Source organism: Notothenia rossii (genome assembly GCF_949606895.1).
Source record: "Notothenia rossii genome assembly, chromosome: 8".
Classification (NCBI taxonomy): domain Eukaryota; kingdom Metazoa; phylum Chordata; class Actinopteri; order Perciformes; family Nototheniidae; genus Notothenia; species Notothenia rossii.
The window spans coordinates 64,319,459-64,334,917 of record NC_136906.1 but is presented as its reverse complement, the minus strand read 5'-3'; the positions used below and the strand labels follow the sequence as shown (position 1 = coordinate 64,334,917).

The 15,459-nt window shown below is 42.1% G+C and overlaps 1 protein-coding gene across 1 annotated transcript; it reads right to left on the bottom strand.

Annotated features, from left to right (window-relative positions):
- Window positions 1-4,413: 4,413 nt before the first annotated feature.
- On the bottom strand, window positions 4,414-10,585 carry LOC307014686 (uncharacterized protein). Its single transcript, XM_079642762.1, has 7 exons — window positions 9,812-10,585; window positions 8,824-9,449; window positions 8,218-8,536; window positions 7,708-7,762; window positions 7,207-7,360; window positions 4,895-5,017; window positions 4,414-4,763 (listed from the first exon to the last, which is right to left on the bottom strand). Exons 2-7 carry the CDS (start codon window positions 8,832-8,834, stop codon window positions 4,718-4,720), a joined length of 708 nt encoding a protein of 235 aa, XP_079498888.1. The 5' UTR covers window positions 8,835-9,449; window positions 9,812-10,585; the 3' UTR covers window positions 4,414-4,717.
- Between the last annotated feature and the right edge of the window lie 4,874 nt (window positions 10,586-15,459).

Here is a 15,459-nt window from a genome sequence, read left to right as displayed (position 1 = left end):
CGGACCCTCTTTGCGAACGTGCAAATGGAGGGGTAGTGTGTAGGGGGCGGTTTGGGATTGAGCCAACGCAGCGCCTTCTATCTATATGGCGCTGGGCCAACGTGTGTACAGTTTTCCGCAGCGTCTATGTAAAGTTGGTATCAACCCGATCAATCCTCACGGTGGGAAAACAGTATTTCCGGTCTCGAAATTTTCATAATAAAACCGGAAGTATTCCCCTCACTGTCAAATTATTACACAGTGATATCTGCATTACTCATCTACTAAAAAACATCAGTTTATCCTTGTTAATTACACAATATTGATTGGTTTAAATTGTGTACAATGCTTTTGTGTTTTTAACCTTTGATTCAGAGAAACAAATAGTTTTTTCGGAGTTTAGACACTAGAGTTTCCGAAGACAATACACCAGGGCCGTCTCTCCCTACAGGCCGATCATGCAGATTGCATGGGGCCTCACCTTGCGGAGGGGGCCTCACCTTGCGGAGGGTGCCTCAACTGAGCCGAAAATGCGCCGCACCTATGCGCTTATGCGGCAAAATTAGTGTGGCGCGGCACGGTTTTCGACACTCGAAACAGAGGGCCTCATCATATAACTTTGCGTGGGGCCTCATGTTGGCCAGGGACGGCCCTGCACTACACTACCCAGAATCCTCAGCTATCATTTGGGACTACAACATCCGCTTTGCTTTACAAACCCTGTGATTAGTCCTCAAGCTCTGTGATTGGATGTTGGAGTGGCAGTGCGACAAGGTTACGCCGAGCGTCAACAGCTCTTTGAAATGGAATGTAACCACGGCAGACTATCCAAAACTGGACAAGTGCATGTTTCATCCCAGCCTGAAACATGCACTTGTTTTGCAAATATGGCAGTAGCCAACGATCATCTTAATGTAGCAGGATGAGTAGTAAATCCTGTTGTAAGGCATATTCTCCTAAGCCTATGACCGCCAGGGGGGCACCCTATAAAGGGGCAGAGGCTCTATCTGGCGGCCTCTTATTCGTTGGTGCCCAGACCTACCCACTTCTGTTCTTGCCGCGTTCTGCTTCCGCCACCGGCGTAGGTATGTTTTAGAATAGCTGGCTTCAGGTAAAGTTCCGCAAATTCTCCATCATACTTACGTGTAGTCACGTTTTGTTTTTGAGCATGAAACTATCTTCTCTCTGCCTGATCGGTATGTACGGTGATTTGTTCAGTCCATTCACCACACCTTTTCTGAACATTAATATTATACTTGTGTGTTTATGAATCTAGGGCCAAGCTAAGGCTTTAAAGAACCGCTGCTGTTTTGCTGCACCGAAAAAGACGGGTTTCTGACGCAGGAAGAGTCCTCTCCTGCTGATGTTCAGGTGTATATCAGTATGTAGTGTCTCTACTTTAAAGAGTCCTCTCCTGCTGATGTTCAGGTGTATATCAGTATATAGTGTCTCTACTTTAAAGAGTCCTCTCCTGCTGATGTTCAGGTGTATATCAGTATGTAGTGTCTCTGCTTTAAAGAGTCCTCTCCTGCTGATGTTCAGGTGTATATCAGTATGTAGTGTCTCTACTTTAAATAGTCCTCTCCTGCTGATGTTCAGGTGTGGTTTTCAGAGAGGAAACAAAGAGAAAACCAGGAAAAGAAATCCATCCCGACCCAGATGCTTTCCACTGAGCGTCCTCAGGTGTGTGTGTGTGTGTGTGTGTGTGTGTGTGTGTGTGAGACCCGGCTCTATTATAGATTGAAAAAAGCAAAGATCAAGGACTTCAAAGTAAAAGTCTTTAATTATTCAATTTTAAAAAGGAAAAAGTCCCATCATAATAACGAGATGATCATACAGAGCTCCAGTGCTCTGTGATTGGACGAGAGATGATCCAATCACAGAGCTCCAGTGTTCTGTCACTTATTTCATAAAATAAATCACTAACATATTTGTATATAAAGGAGAAAATATCAAACATAAGAACAAAAATATACAATAAATATATTACACTTCCAATAAATTAAATAATTATTTTTATTTGTGCGATACTTTTCAGAATAAAGATAAATACCATTTGAACTCTCATTGCAAACAGTTGATTGTGGAAAGCTTTAAAAACATGAATTCACATTCCCTCCCTCTCTTTCCCTCCCTCCCCCCTCTGACATCCCTCCGCTGACCTCTCCACCCTGCCTCCCACCTCCCCCCCCCCCTACATACACATACAAACACAACCTTCCCTCATCCAGCACCAGTCACTACCCATCTCCCTGTTGCTGCACTGAAACTGTACTTTAAACATTTTTCTATTTTGCACAAAAAATACTTGCATTAATGTCAATTCATGCTCTGTGGATTGTGTTTTTAAAAAATATATATTATTAACCAGCACTTATTAATACTATTACTTAATTTTATACCCCGTTTATCTAGGCCCTTTTTGTATCTTGTTCTAACTGTCACACTGTGGGACTGCGGGAAACGGTATCTGGAGATTTCTGTATGTATAACACATGGAGACATGTTGACAATAAAGCTGACTTTGACTTTTTGACTTAGTGGCACATTACCAAAACCCACAGAGCAGAAAGGAAGGGGTGTTCTTTTTTAAAGGATGACAGAATCTGGGAACGCTTAATGATCCCAAATCCTGTCACAATGCGGGGGAACCCTGAGACACAGGGGAACCCGATACAGTGACATTACATTTAATTAAAGTGGAATTCTTATCTTCTCTAATAACTGTTCTAATAACTGTTCTAATAACTGATCTAATAACTCAACTGATCTAATAACTATTCTAATAACTGTTCTAATAACTGATCTAATAACTGTTGTACCCCACCTCTTCCTCCTCCTCCCCCACCTCTTCCTCCACAGCCCCCTCCTCTTCTTCCTCCTCCTCCACCCCATATCGTAGCTTCAGCGTCCGGATCTCCTCTCGCAGGCGGGCGATCTCCAGATCCTTCTCCTCTTTCTCAACATGGAGCTTTCTGTTGATCCTCAACAAAGTGACGATCTCCACATCCTTGTCGTCAGCACACGGTTCCTTCAGTTCTCTCAGATCCTGGTTCTCCTTTCTCAAGATGTCCATCTCTGCTTCGTCCTTCTTCTGCGTCTTGAGGAGATTTCCATATCTCAGGTTCAGGTTCTCCAAGTCATCCCTCAAGATGTTCTGCTCAATCTCCATACAAACCTTTACTTCCTCACAATGTTCCCTCCGTTCTTTAAGATCCTGGTTCTCTTTTAGCAAAGCATCTATCTCTACATCCTTTACTTCCTCACAAGGTTCTTTAGGTTCTGTGAGATCCTGGTTCTCCTCTAGCAAAGCATCTATCTCTAGATCCTTTACTTCCTCACAAGATTCTTTAGGTTCTGTGAGATCCTGGTTCTCCTCTAGCAAAGCATCTATCTCTAGATCCTTTACTTCCTCACAAGATTCTTTAGGTTCTGTGAGATCCTGGTTCTCCTTTAGCAAAGCATCTATCTCTCCATCCTTTACTTCCTCACAAGGTTCTTTAGGTTCTGTGAGATCAGCCCCCTCCTCCTCCTCCTCCACCTCTTCCTCCACAGCCCCCTCCTCCCCCACCTGTCCCCCTTTAGTGAAGTAGACTATGTACTCTGGGATGTTCTGGCGGCTGTTGACGAAGGCGTTGAACCTTTTCAACAACGATGGTCTGCTCGTCGTTTTTAAGATCAGAACAGAGCTATGTTCAAACTCATCCACCCACACTGTAAAAAAAAAATCCGTTGAAAAACGGACAAAGTGCTGGTAATTTGCTGCCAGGACATTGTCCGTTATTCTACAGACACTTCCGTCAACCCTTTAACGGATATTTCTGTAGATTAACAAGACTTTGTCTGTACCATATACGGACACTTCTGTCAACCTTATAACGGATATTTCTGTAGATTAACAAGACTTTGTCCGTAATATTTACGGACACTTCTGTTAATCCTAATACGGACAATTCCGTATTTTAACAGTCCTTAGTATGTACTATTTACAGACACTTCCGTTAATCCCAATATCTTTTTTTTTAAATCTTGGGATAAAAAATATATATATATCCTAATACTAAATAAATAACAATCATTACACTTTCAAGCAAACTGAATAAAGCACAATATATAGAAATTGAACAAAATGTATACCATTTTTTCCATACAAGTGCATTTATTTCCTTTTTGCTAATGTATAAAGTGCATTTAATGATGAAATGAAAAAACTGAACTTTTCTCCCACTGCTGTTGCACCCTACTGGCTCACCTGTCAGTGAGGAAGGAGGAGCCCCCTCCAGGAGGATGTAGCGACTCCGTCCTACACCTCCCACTCAACATTCCCCGCTGACAGGCACTGCCCCAACCTGTAGGAGAACATGCAGTGACAAATATCACCCTCCCAACTTCCCTCCCCCCGAACATGGGGGATTTGAACCCAAAGAATCTGTGGTGGTGGGCAATAATTTTACCCCTCGCTACCTGAGTGCCATACAAATGTTTTTTTTTTAAGACATTTCCATACAATTGTAAAACCCTAACATGAACATACATTCAAGTATGTAAAATAACAGCAACAATAACCTTTTTCTTAACACCATGATGTTAGAGGTCGGGCTGTGTGTACATGTGCGCCTCAAGATCAAATTAGTAGTTATAAATTCCTCCCAATGTTTGCCACTGCTGTTGCACCCTACTGGCTCACCTGTCAGTGAGGAAGGAGGAGCCCCCTCCAAGAGGATGTAGCAACTCCGTCCTACACCTCCCACTCAACATTCCCCGCTGACAGGCGCTGCCCCAACCTGTAGGAGAACATGCAGTGACAAATTAAAAAAAAGTAAACTTTTTTTTTTTTTAAGTGTGTGTGTGATGGTATGTTCAGTCCAAAAGTCCAGTCCAAAAAGTTCGGTTTTGAGCTTTGAGGAAAGCTCACATGTGCCAGTCAAATTCCTTCAGCTCAGTCACGAGCTTCGACAGTTTTGGAGGAATGTGATGCTGTTTCTTCCCCTTCATCTCAGCCTTGGACCCTCGGTCAGGATTCATTCCAAAGAAAACTCTAAGGAAACAGAAATATGTTTAGCTGCACATGCAACTAAATGAATGAAACTGAACTAAAGAGTAACATGCAGACAAAGCTGAGATACTACTTGTAGTGTGGCTCTACAGGAGTGGAGCCGTCTAAAATAGCATACATTTGTTTTCTCCACCATGCCCGTGTGTGTGTTTCCATCTACAGCTAATGTTGCAAAATACTACTACTACAATAACACTTTGCTCCTGTAAGCTGAGCAACTCAGACAACGTGCTGTTAAAGTCTGCTCATCACCAACATACTATACTGGAAATCTCAGCATAACCCGTGCACCTGTGACTTGTGTGGATATACTGTACGTGCAATGAACGATCTCAGGGCACCGTTAACTCAGTGCATGAGTAGCACAGCTAGTAGTAGTCGCTAGTAGTCACGAGTGCTGAAAGAAGTTGTGACGATTGATAACAAACTTTTAATCTGAAATGTATGTCTAAAATTAATGAACAATGAGTAATGGTCTATTTTGTGACAAAAAAATATATAATTTACATGAGCCGTCAAAAATGGCCGGCGAGTCTGTTGTAAACAGTGCTGTCCGGGAAGATTGTTTCAATGACAGTGGGACCTCTTTCTGGTCCCTCTGAACCCGTTCTGGATCACCACTCCTCGGTGGTGGTAATAGGTTTGCATTTGAGAATACAAACATTATGCACCTTTACAATATGAATTAACAAAACTATTATTTTGTGCTGACAAACTAGGCTATATAGTGTATTTAGTGACTTTTCCTGTCATAATCACCACTGTGACATAGCCTACAGCAGCCTACTGTAGCAGCCTCTATATTTTATATGTAAAATGTCTTGGTATTTGCTACATTTATCGTGGAGTTGTGTGTTTGTTAAACATACATATACAATTTAGAGGTGACAGTGTGCGGTGTTATAGTTTGTTAAATGCACAGGTGAACATTTGACAGGAGGAGTTACTAAATCCACAATGGTTTTGGTTATTGGCTACATACTATAGGTGGATCATGTTTGTTTGTATTCTCATAATGCAGACCAATTCACATAATCACGATAGGCGAGTTGTGATCCAGTGCACAAAGACGGAGGTCCAGATTTCATTGCAGCAGCTTTACAGGCAACCAAGGTAAAGAGGGTTGATTTATTTGCATCGATTATGATTGTACACAGTCTATATACATTTTAGTCACAAAATAGATAACATAGTTGCTCAATTTTGATTTCACACATACAACCACTGCATTAAAACTGCATCTAAATTTGCTACTTTCAATATCGCAGTCTACTTGTCAGATTTCAGTCAATCTTAAGTGTGACACAACCACTAAGCTCATCTGCAACAAGAGCACAGGCGTCAAACGTTGAGTGGAGTGGTAACTGTGACACTCGGTGCAAATGTACACGTTACACAACAAGTATTAACATTGGGGCATGAATCCTGGTATGGATTTTGTTATATTAGTCACAAAAGCAGCTCACATAGAATAGCCTAAATGTGTGTCTTTGGTTAAAGAGATAGCTCAGAGATAGTTGTTAGGAATATTGTACATGTTTTCCCAATCACCCAGTGTCAGAGCCTAATAAATGCCAAATGCCTTAGGACAGACCTTTTCTATGTACTTGGTGTAGTCTGAAGTTATATGAAAGAGCATGGGCCTTCAACAGGAAGCTGCAAAATGTGCTGCCTGTGTTATAGGAACATTTATTAAGTATTGAGGGTTTAAGTGATTATATGTTTGATAATACACATTAACATGAAACAAACAATAGAAAAGATCATGTGTAAGCAAACAAACTTTACACAACACTGGTGATAGTGCTGTCAAACAGGTCTATGAACTCTATGAAAAAGTTGAATCTGCAATACAATTTTAGGCAGTATTTGGGTCCCTGGTTCATCTCTCTCAGCTAAGGGGTCCTTGGACTGAACAACATTGAAGACCCCTGTCAAAGAGCAATGAATATCTTGGCTCGATTGTAGAGTGTCAATGGGATCAAAACATATAATATATATTATATTTAATAATCATGATCCCATAAGCATCCTGGAATTGAGCACAACTATGCTAGTAATCTAAGGGACGATGAGTGGATACCTTTTTACATGCTTTGTCTGGTGGGAAGCCCTCAGTCTCAGAATTTGAATACCCCAGCTTATACATTTCAAAACAATGAGCTGCTTACCTTTGCATGAATTCCAGGGTAAGAGACATCTCCTTTGGATATTCAATGTTGCAGACATAAAACAAGCAGAAAGCATAGCTCAGGGCCACAATGGGGGAGGTGATGTGGTCATTCACAACTTCCTGATCAACAGCAATCTGGAATAGATGGTCACCTTAAACATAGATCACAAAAACAATATGTATTAGTAATTAAAAAAAATAATAACGTACACACGTGCCAAATCTTCCATACTCAGCCCAAACACAGGTTATGGTAAGAACAAGCAACAAATACTTTGAAAAGGTATTCTGCATTTAGTTTGTCAGACTTTACATACAAGTGTACTTAAATTTAAAGATTTTGGCCCTAATCAACATAGTTCTGAGCACCATTTACAAAACAAAATCAACCAACTCTATACCTTTTCATCACAACAAATCGTCTCATCAGTAAACCTAAGAACAAATGGAGAACATATCTCCAAGCTTGCTGGGATGCAAAAATGATTCAACTACAAACCTCTGATTAGGATGCATGGGGTACAGGGGAGGCTGAGTTCAGCATCTGCGGAGTACTGTTTTCGAAAAATAAAACAACAAAGATACACATATGAATGTGTTGATTTTATGTTTCCAATGTACGCAAACACACAGTCAGGCAGGCAAATAGACCATCTGCCAGCGTCTGTATCAGAGGCAACCATAGACAATAATGTTAATAGTAGTTATAAAAAAATATTGTTTACACAAACATAATCGATTAATGTTAGGATCAGAATCCTTTTCGGTCAGGGGGGGAAAGTCTGTCCTTACAAGACCTTGTTCTATTAGGGGACAGCATTTGGTCCTCCAAGACAGAGGAGCTCTGCCGGGATGGAAGTGTATAATTATATGAGGGATTTTCTCCTGGTCGGGAAAATAAATCAAGGATTTTACTGATTTCCTTTTATCTTCGTTTCCAGGAGAGATGGTTTACCAATTTCGATATTATCAGCAGCGCAAAGTGGGGTTTAAAATCCATAAAATGTACCTCATTTTTGCAGAAAAGGTGATCAGGGTTTTCCTTGAAGTATCTCACAATGCCACAGATCAGCTGTACTGGACCTTCACCCATCTTCATCCCTTTGGTGTCAAGGAAGTTGTTGATGCCCGGTTCTTTTTTGGAAAGCTCCTGTGCCAGCTTGTTTTGTAACGAAAAGCCAAGGAGTCTAGATGCATGATCAAACAGGTGAGCAGCTTCAAAAAGAAATGGCCACTCTTCCTTTAGGACCTTTACATTGGTTCCGTCGTTGATGGTTTCACGCTGGATGGGATATGTTTCAGCCATCAGTTTTCGAAACAGATGACTCCTAAAGATATGAGGCAACAGTTAATCAAACTAATAAATTCAATCAATAATAAAACAAATGATCAATATAAATACAGATAAATCAATTTCGGGTGAAAATAGCTGATATACAAGCGCACAACGAGTCCCATTGTGAACTTGTAGATCAGTTATTTTTTGTTAGTTATACAAAACCAATTTGAATTGATATACCAAAAATAAATCAAACTCAAATATTAGCCTCTCAATTACTCAATCAAAAAGTAATCCATACATACACAAGAACATAATGGATGGTTGGAGCCCTACCTGAGGATCATGGGTTTTGAAGGCACTTTTCAATTCATTTCGTTTTGACAGCAGTTCTGCTCTACTCTCAGTTCCCTTTACAGCAACATCCCACTCCACACATCCATAACGATCGGAATTTCTTGACTTTTTCTTCCGCTGAACTTCACCCTCTCCACCCTCTGCTCGCCTCTTTCCTGGGGTTGATGTTCTCTTAATATTTTCAACTCTGTTTTCTAGCTGGGTAAAGAGAGGACCACAACCATCTTTTGCAAACGGCATATTTCCAAAGGGCTCTGTCTGTTTGAAAGACAGAGGATATTGTCCTACAATGTTCTTGGCGATTTCCATCAGCTTGGATCTACCAGGTCTTCCAGGGTGTTTATGGAGGTAATCATCAACAATGATCCGAACCATCTGTAGTCTTTCTTTCGACTTTACCCATTTCTTTTCACCCAACACATCCATGAGCTTTGAGGGCATTTTGTGCCATGGTATGGAATATGGCTCACAGGATGGGGAGTGGGCAGATGGGGTATGGGCAGGTGGTGCTTCAGGTGGTGTTGGGGACAGATCATCACTCTGTGGCAGAGGTGTAGATGTAGGGCCAGGGCCAGGGCTTCTGAACTGTGGTGCAGCTTGTGAATCTATGGATGACATACCCCATAAATTAACCACATCACCAATGCTACTAATTAATTAATACACTGGTTTTCAATGTCCGTTGGAGACCACCAGGGGTACAAATGGACCCTTAAGGGTCTGTGAATTTGTACAGACAGTATACAGGGTTGGGCAATATATTGATATATCATATGAGATTATTGAATAGGATTTTGGGTATCATATTGTGATACCTGTTGTGTTTTCCTGATTTTAAAGAATGAACTGAACTTACCCAACTGTTAACATTACATAGTCATAAATACATAATGGTGATATTTGATTTTGTCGGTGTTGTCCACCCCTCAGTACTGTGCAGATTAGGGTTACAAATAAAAAAACTTACCTCCTTGGAAAGCCTTAACGAGTCTTCTGCACTGAATGAGTGGCAGAGTGTCCTGAATGTCCGGGGCATCCACAAGGATCAGGTCATCTTCACATTGAACTCCTAATTCCACCAGTCTAGCCATGAGTGCATCCATCTTATCACTACTGAGCGATGGTATGGCTTTCTTAACCACATCTTTCACAAGCTCCATGTTGGCATGTGTTTAAGAGGAATGAGCAACCTCGCACCTCTCTGGTAAGAAGAAAGTGGATAATAATCATTAAGTTTGTCCAGATTTTGGCAGCTGTATTGACCGCAGTGTTTGGGGGGAAAACACTGTGCCAATGGAAGCTAACGGGAAGCTAACGTTAGCCCGCGTCCTTTTGCAATACTACTTTTAATCCAGATGTAACCACAACATAACACACACACCTTCAAATGTCAACGAAGCCTATCGAATATATATTAGTCGATATGATACTATTATAGCTGTATTGACCGCAGTGTTTGGGCGGAAAACACTGTACCAATGGAAGCTAACGGGAAGCTAACGTTAGCCCGCGGCCTTTTGCAATACTACTTTTAATCCAAATGTAACCACAACATAACACACACACACCTTCAAATGTCAACGAAGCCTATCGAATATATATTAGTCGATATGATACTATTATAGCTGTATTGACCGCAGTGTTTGGGGGGAAAACACTGTACCAATGGAAGCTAACGGGAAGCTAACGTTAGCCCGCGGCCTTTTGCAATACTACTTTTAATCCAAATGTAACCACAACATAACACACACACCTTCAAATGTCAACGAAGCCTATCGAATATATATTAGTCGATATACTATTATAGCTGTATTGACCGCAGTGTTTGGGGGGAAAACATTGTGCCAATGGAAGCTAACATTAGCCCGCTGCCTTTTACAATACTACTTTTAATCCAAATGTAACCACAACATAACACACACACCTTCAAATGTCAACAAAGCCTATCGAATATATATTAGTCGATATGATATTATTATAGCTGTATTGACCGCGGTGTTTGGGGGGAAAACACTGTGCCAATGGAAGCTAACGTTAGCCAGGTTGGAAAGATACTAATAAAACAACACACAAACCTGCGAAAATAAACTAACCATAAATACAAACTTTACCTATCAATTCAATGAACTGGCCAACTTTTGCACGGGGGGATACTGCTTAAGGACTATATTCTAACTGGGGCCAGTTAGAAGAGAGTTACCTGCCAGACGTACACGTAATAAAACAAATATTTAACATTAACACAAATGTTATGTTTACCATAAATGTCCTTTTTGATTAAGAAATGAGGTTCCATTCCCAAATTAAACACAATGAACCAACCTACCGAGCAGACTTTCAGGTTCACTTTCAGTGCGGGATTCCTGTAATGGCGGCCACAGATATTTTTTACCGTGCAAAAGCACCCACAATGCAATGCGCAACCAGTGTTGCCAGATTCTGTGAGGGACACAAACAAGCCACAAGGTCTAGAGAAAATAAGCCCAAAAGAAGTGAAGTGGGCCACATGAGCACTTTAAACCTATACAGCAACTATTAGAAAATAGCAGATCACAACGTGCCGCGACGCGACGCGTTGTGAGCTTGTAGACCTGCTATTTTCAAATAAAATCTTGGGGGAAACTTATAATAAGCAGACCTGGCAACGCTGTTTTCAACGGCAAAAGTAATGTAAAAGTCGATTACAGTACTTAAACAGTAAAATTTTACACCACATTGGCCATCATTTTACGGATTTTTCTTAGAGTGCACTCCTCCTCCACCTCTTCCTCCACAGCCTCCTCCTCCCCCACCTCTTCCTCCACAGTCCCCTCCTCTTCCTCCTCCTCCTCCGCCCCACATCGTAGCTTCAGCTTCCGGATCTCCTCTCGCAGGCGGGCAATCTCCAGATCCTTCTCCTCTTGCTCCACACGGAGCTTTCTGTTGATCCTCAACAAAGTGACGATCTCCACATCCTTGTCGTCAGCACACAGTTCCTTCAGTTCTCTCAGATCCTGGTTCTCCTTTCTCAAGACGTCCATCTCTGCTTCGTCCTTCTTCTGCGTCTTGAGGAGATTTCCATATCTCAGGTTCAGGTTCTCCAAGTCATCCCTCAAGATGTTCTGCTCAATCTCCATACACCCCTTTACTTGATTACAATGTTCCCTCCGTTCTTTAAGATCCTGGTTCTCCTTTAGTAAAGTGTCTATCTCTACATCCTTTACTTCCTCAAAACGTTCTTTAGGTTCTGCGAGATCCCGGTTCTCTTTTAGCAAAGCATCTATCTCTACATCCTTTACTTCCTCACAAGGTTCTTTAGGTTCTGTGAGATCCTGGTTCTCCTTCAGCAAGGCATCTATCTCTCCATCCTTTACTACCTCAAAAGGTTCTTTAGGTTCTGTGAGATCCTGGTTCTCCTTTAGCAAAGCATCTATCTCTCCATCCTTTACTTCCTCACAAGGTTCTTTAGGTTCTGTGAGTTCCTGGTTCTCCTTTAGCAAAGCATCTCTCTCTCCATCCTTTACTTCCTCAAAAGGTTCTTTAGGTTCTGTGAGATCCTGGTTCTCCTTTAGCAAAGCATCTCTCTCTCCATCCTTTACTTCCTCAAAAGGTTCTTTAGGTTCTGTGAGTTCCTGGTTCTCCTTTAGCAAAGCATCTATCTCTCCATCCTTTACTTCCTCGAAACATTCTTTAGGTTCTGTGAGATCCTGGTTCTCCTTTAGCAAAGCATCTATCTCTCCATCCTTTACTTCCTCACAAGGTTCTTTAGGTTCTGTGAGATCAGCCCCCTCCTCCTCCTCCTCCTCCTCCTCCTCCCCCACCTGTCCACCTTTAGTGAAGTAGACTATGTACTCTGGGATGTTCTGGCGGCCGTTGACGAAGGCGTTGAACCTTTTCAACAACGATGGTCTGCTCGTCGTTTTTAAGATCAGAACAGAGCTATGTTCAAACTCATCCACCCACTCCTCCTCCACCTCTTCCTCCACAGCCTCCTCCTCCCCCACCTCTTCCTCCACAGCCTCCTCCACAGCCTCCTCCTCCCCCACCTCTTCCTCCACAGTCCTCTCCTCTTCCTCCTCCTCCTCTTCTTCCTCCTCCTCTGCCCCACATCGTAGCTTCAGCGTCCGGATCTCCTCTCGCAGGCGGGCAATCTCCAGATCCTTCTCCTCTTTCTCCACATGGAGCTTCCTGTTGATCCTCAACAAAGTGACGATCTCCACATCCTTGTCGTCAGCACACAGTTCCTTCAGTTCTCTCAGATCCTGGTTCTCCTTTCTCAAGATGTCCATCTCTGCTTCGTCCTTCTTCTGCGTCTTGAGGAGATTTCCATATCTCAGGTTCAGGTTCTCCAAGTCATCCCTCAAGATGTTCCGCTCAATCTCCATACAAACCTTTACTTCCTCACAATGTTCCCTCCATTCTTTAAGATCCTGGTTCTCCTTTAGTAAAGTGTCTATCTCTCCATCCTTTACTTCCTCACAAGGTTCTTTAGGTTCTGTGAGATCCCGGTTCTCCTTCAGCAAGGCATCTATCTCTACATCCTTTACTTCCTCACAAGGTTCTTTAGGTTCTGTGAGATCCCGGTTCTCCTTTAGCAAAGCATATATCTCTACATCCTTTACTTCCTCACAAGGTTCTTTAGGTTCTGTGAGATCCCGGTTCTCCTTTAGCAAAGCATCTATCTCTACATCCTTTACTTCCTCAAAACGTTCTTTAGGTTCTGTGAGATCCTGGTTCTCCTTTAGCAAAGCATCTATCTCTCCATCCTTTACTTCCTCAAAAGGTTCTTTAGGTTCTGTGAGATCCTGGTTCTCCTTCAGCAAGGCATCTATCTCTCCATCCTTTACTTCCTCTAAACGTTCTTTAGGTTCTGTGAGATCCTGGTTCTCCTTTAGCAAAGCATCTATCTCTCCATCCTTTACTTCCTCAAAAGGTTCTTTAGGTTCTGTGAGATCCTGGTTCTCCTTTAGCAAAGCATCTATCTCTCCATCCTTTACTTCCTCAAAACGTTCTTTACGTTCTGTGAGATCCTGGTTCTCTTTTAGCAAAGCATCTATCTCTCCATCCTTTACTTCCTCGAAACGTTCTTTAGGTTCTGTGAGATCCTGGTTCTCTTTTAGCAAAGCATTTATCTCTCCATCCTTTATTTCCTCAAAAGGTTCTTTAGGTTCTGTGAGTTCCTGGTTCTCCTTTAGCAAAGCATCCATCTCTCCATCCTTTACTTCCTCAAAAGGTTCTTTAGGTTCTGTGAGATCGTGGTTCTCCTTTAGCAAAGTGTCTATCTCTCCATCCTTTACTTCCTCAAAAGGTTCTTTAGGTTCTGTGAGATCCTGGTTCTCCTCTAGCAAAGCGTCTATCTCTATTTTGGTCTTTTGGCACCACTTGAGGACATTTAAATAATTATTGTTCAGCTCCTCATTGGTTAAGACTCTCTTCTCCTCCTTCAGGTCTTCCTTCTCCGTCTGAGAGGCCTGCTCCTGCATCTTCTCCTCCTTCTTTCTTCTTAAACTCCTCTCCAGCTCCAGCTTCCCGTCCTGAACCTGTTTCTTCAGAAGCTGGATCATAAACTCATGCACTTCGCCGCCCTCTGAAGGAACCTCTGAAGGAACCTCTGAAGGAATATCTGAAGAACTGACCGCGATCTGCTCTCTGTTGTCCTCCATCTCTATGAATGAGCTGCTGTTTAGCTAACAGGGGCTAAATGTACTTATTGGACTTTAAGGTCTACAGTGAATTGATTAAGTGTTGTTCACCTGTGAAGATGACCTGACTAAACTATACGTGCAAGTATCCTAATGTTCGCTGACCACAAACCCTGTTTCTGCTGCTCATGCTGTGATGACCTGTCTCTCAGAGATACCTGTAGACTCTGCAGACTCTCACAGACTCTGTCGATTCTAGATTCTCAGAGACCAAAGCCACTGATGAGGTCATTATTCTGAAGGTTCCATCTCAGAGACCAAAGCAAGTGATGAGGTCACCAGTCTGAAGGTTCCATTCTAGATAAGGAGTGATTGACAGCAGCTGACCATGCTGTTGCCCAGCAACGCTGTTTTGTTCAAATCATATTAAGAAATGTAAACATCAATAACAAATACTTTATTGATCCCTAAACACAGGAAGTTAAAGTACTGAGCCAGGCCCGGTTCTACGGTGGTGCATAGGCATGCATTGCACCCTCAGTTTAAAGTAGAGACACTATATACTGATATACATCTGAACACCAGCAGGAGAGGACTCTTTAAACTAGAGACAATACATACTGATATACACCTGAACATCAGCAGGAGAGGACACTTTCTATTTGCTCATGAATGCCTCTGTTATTGTCTTTGTGAAGGGAAGCCCCAACATCTGCAAAACAACTTTGGATTTAGATTGAGGGTCCACAGGTTCCTCCATCCCCTCAACAGGAGTTACTGTTGTCAGCTATTTAAAGGGGACCCCAGCCACAGTTACCACATATGCATCAGAGAGGGTGTTTTCACTGTTGGCCTAATATAGGATTGGTCAACTGAACTTGGCAACACTAAACACAACCACACCTTAACATAAGCAAAAACAGACTACCTGCTCACCTGGAGATGTCGCACTAAACCTTCTCTACATTGTTGACAAGGAGTAAATGATATTAAA

What these genes read in the sequence shown, in the direction of transcription:
- LOC307014686 (XM_079642762.1), bottom strand. An exon ending in CCCATGCATCCTAATCAGAG is followed by an intron (nt 7,361 to 7,707) that starts GTTTGTAGTTGA and finishes TCTATGTTTAAG; the next exon opens with GTGACCATCTATTCCAGATT. An exon ending in ACCCTGGAATTCATGCAAAG is followed by an intron (nt 5,018 to 7,206) that starts GTAAGCAGCTCA and finishes CTGTTTCCTTAG; the next exon opens with AGTTTTCTTTGGAATGAATC.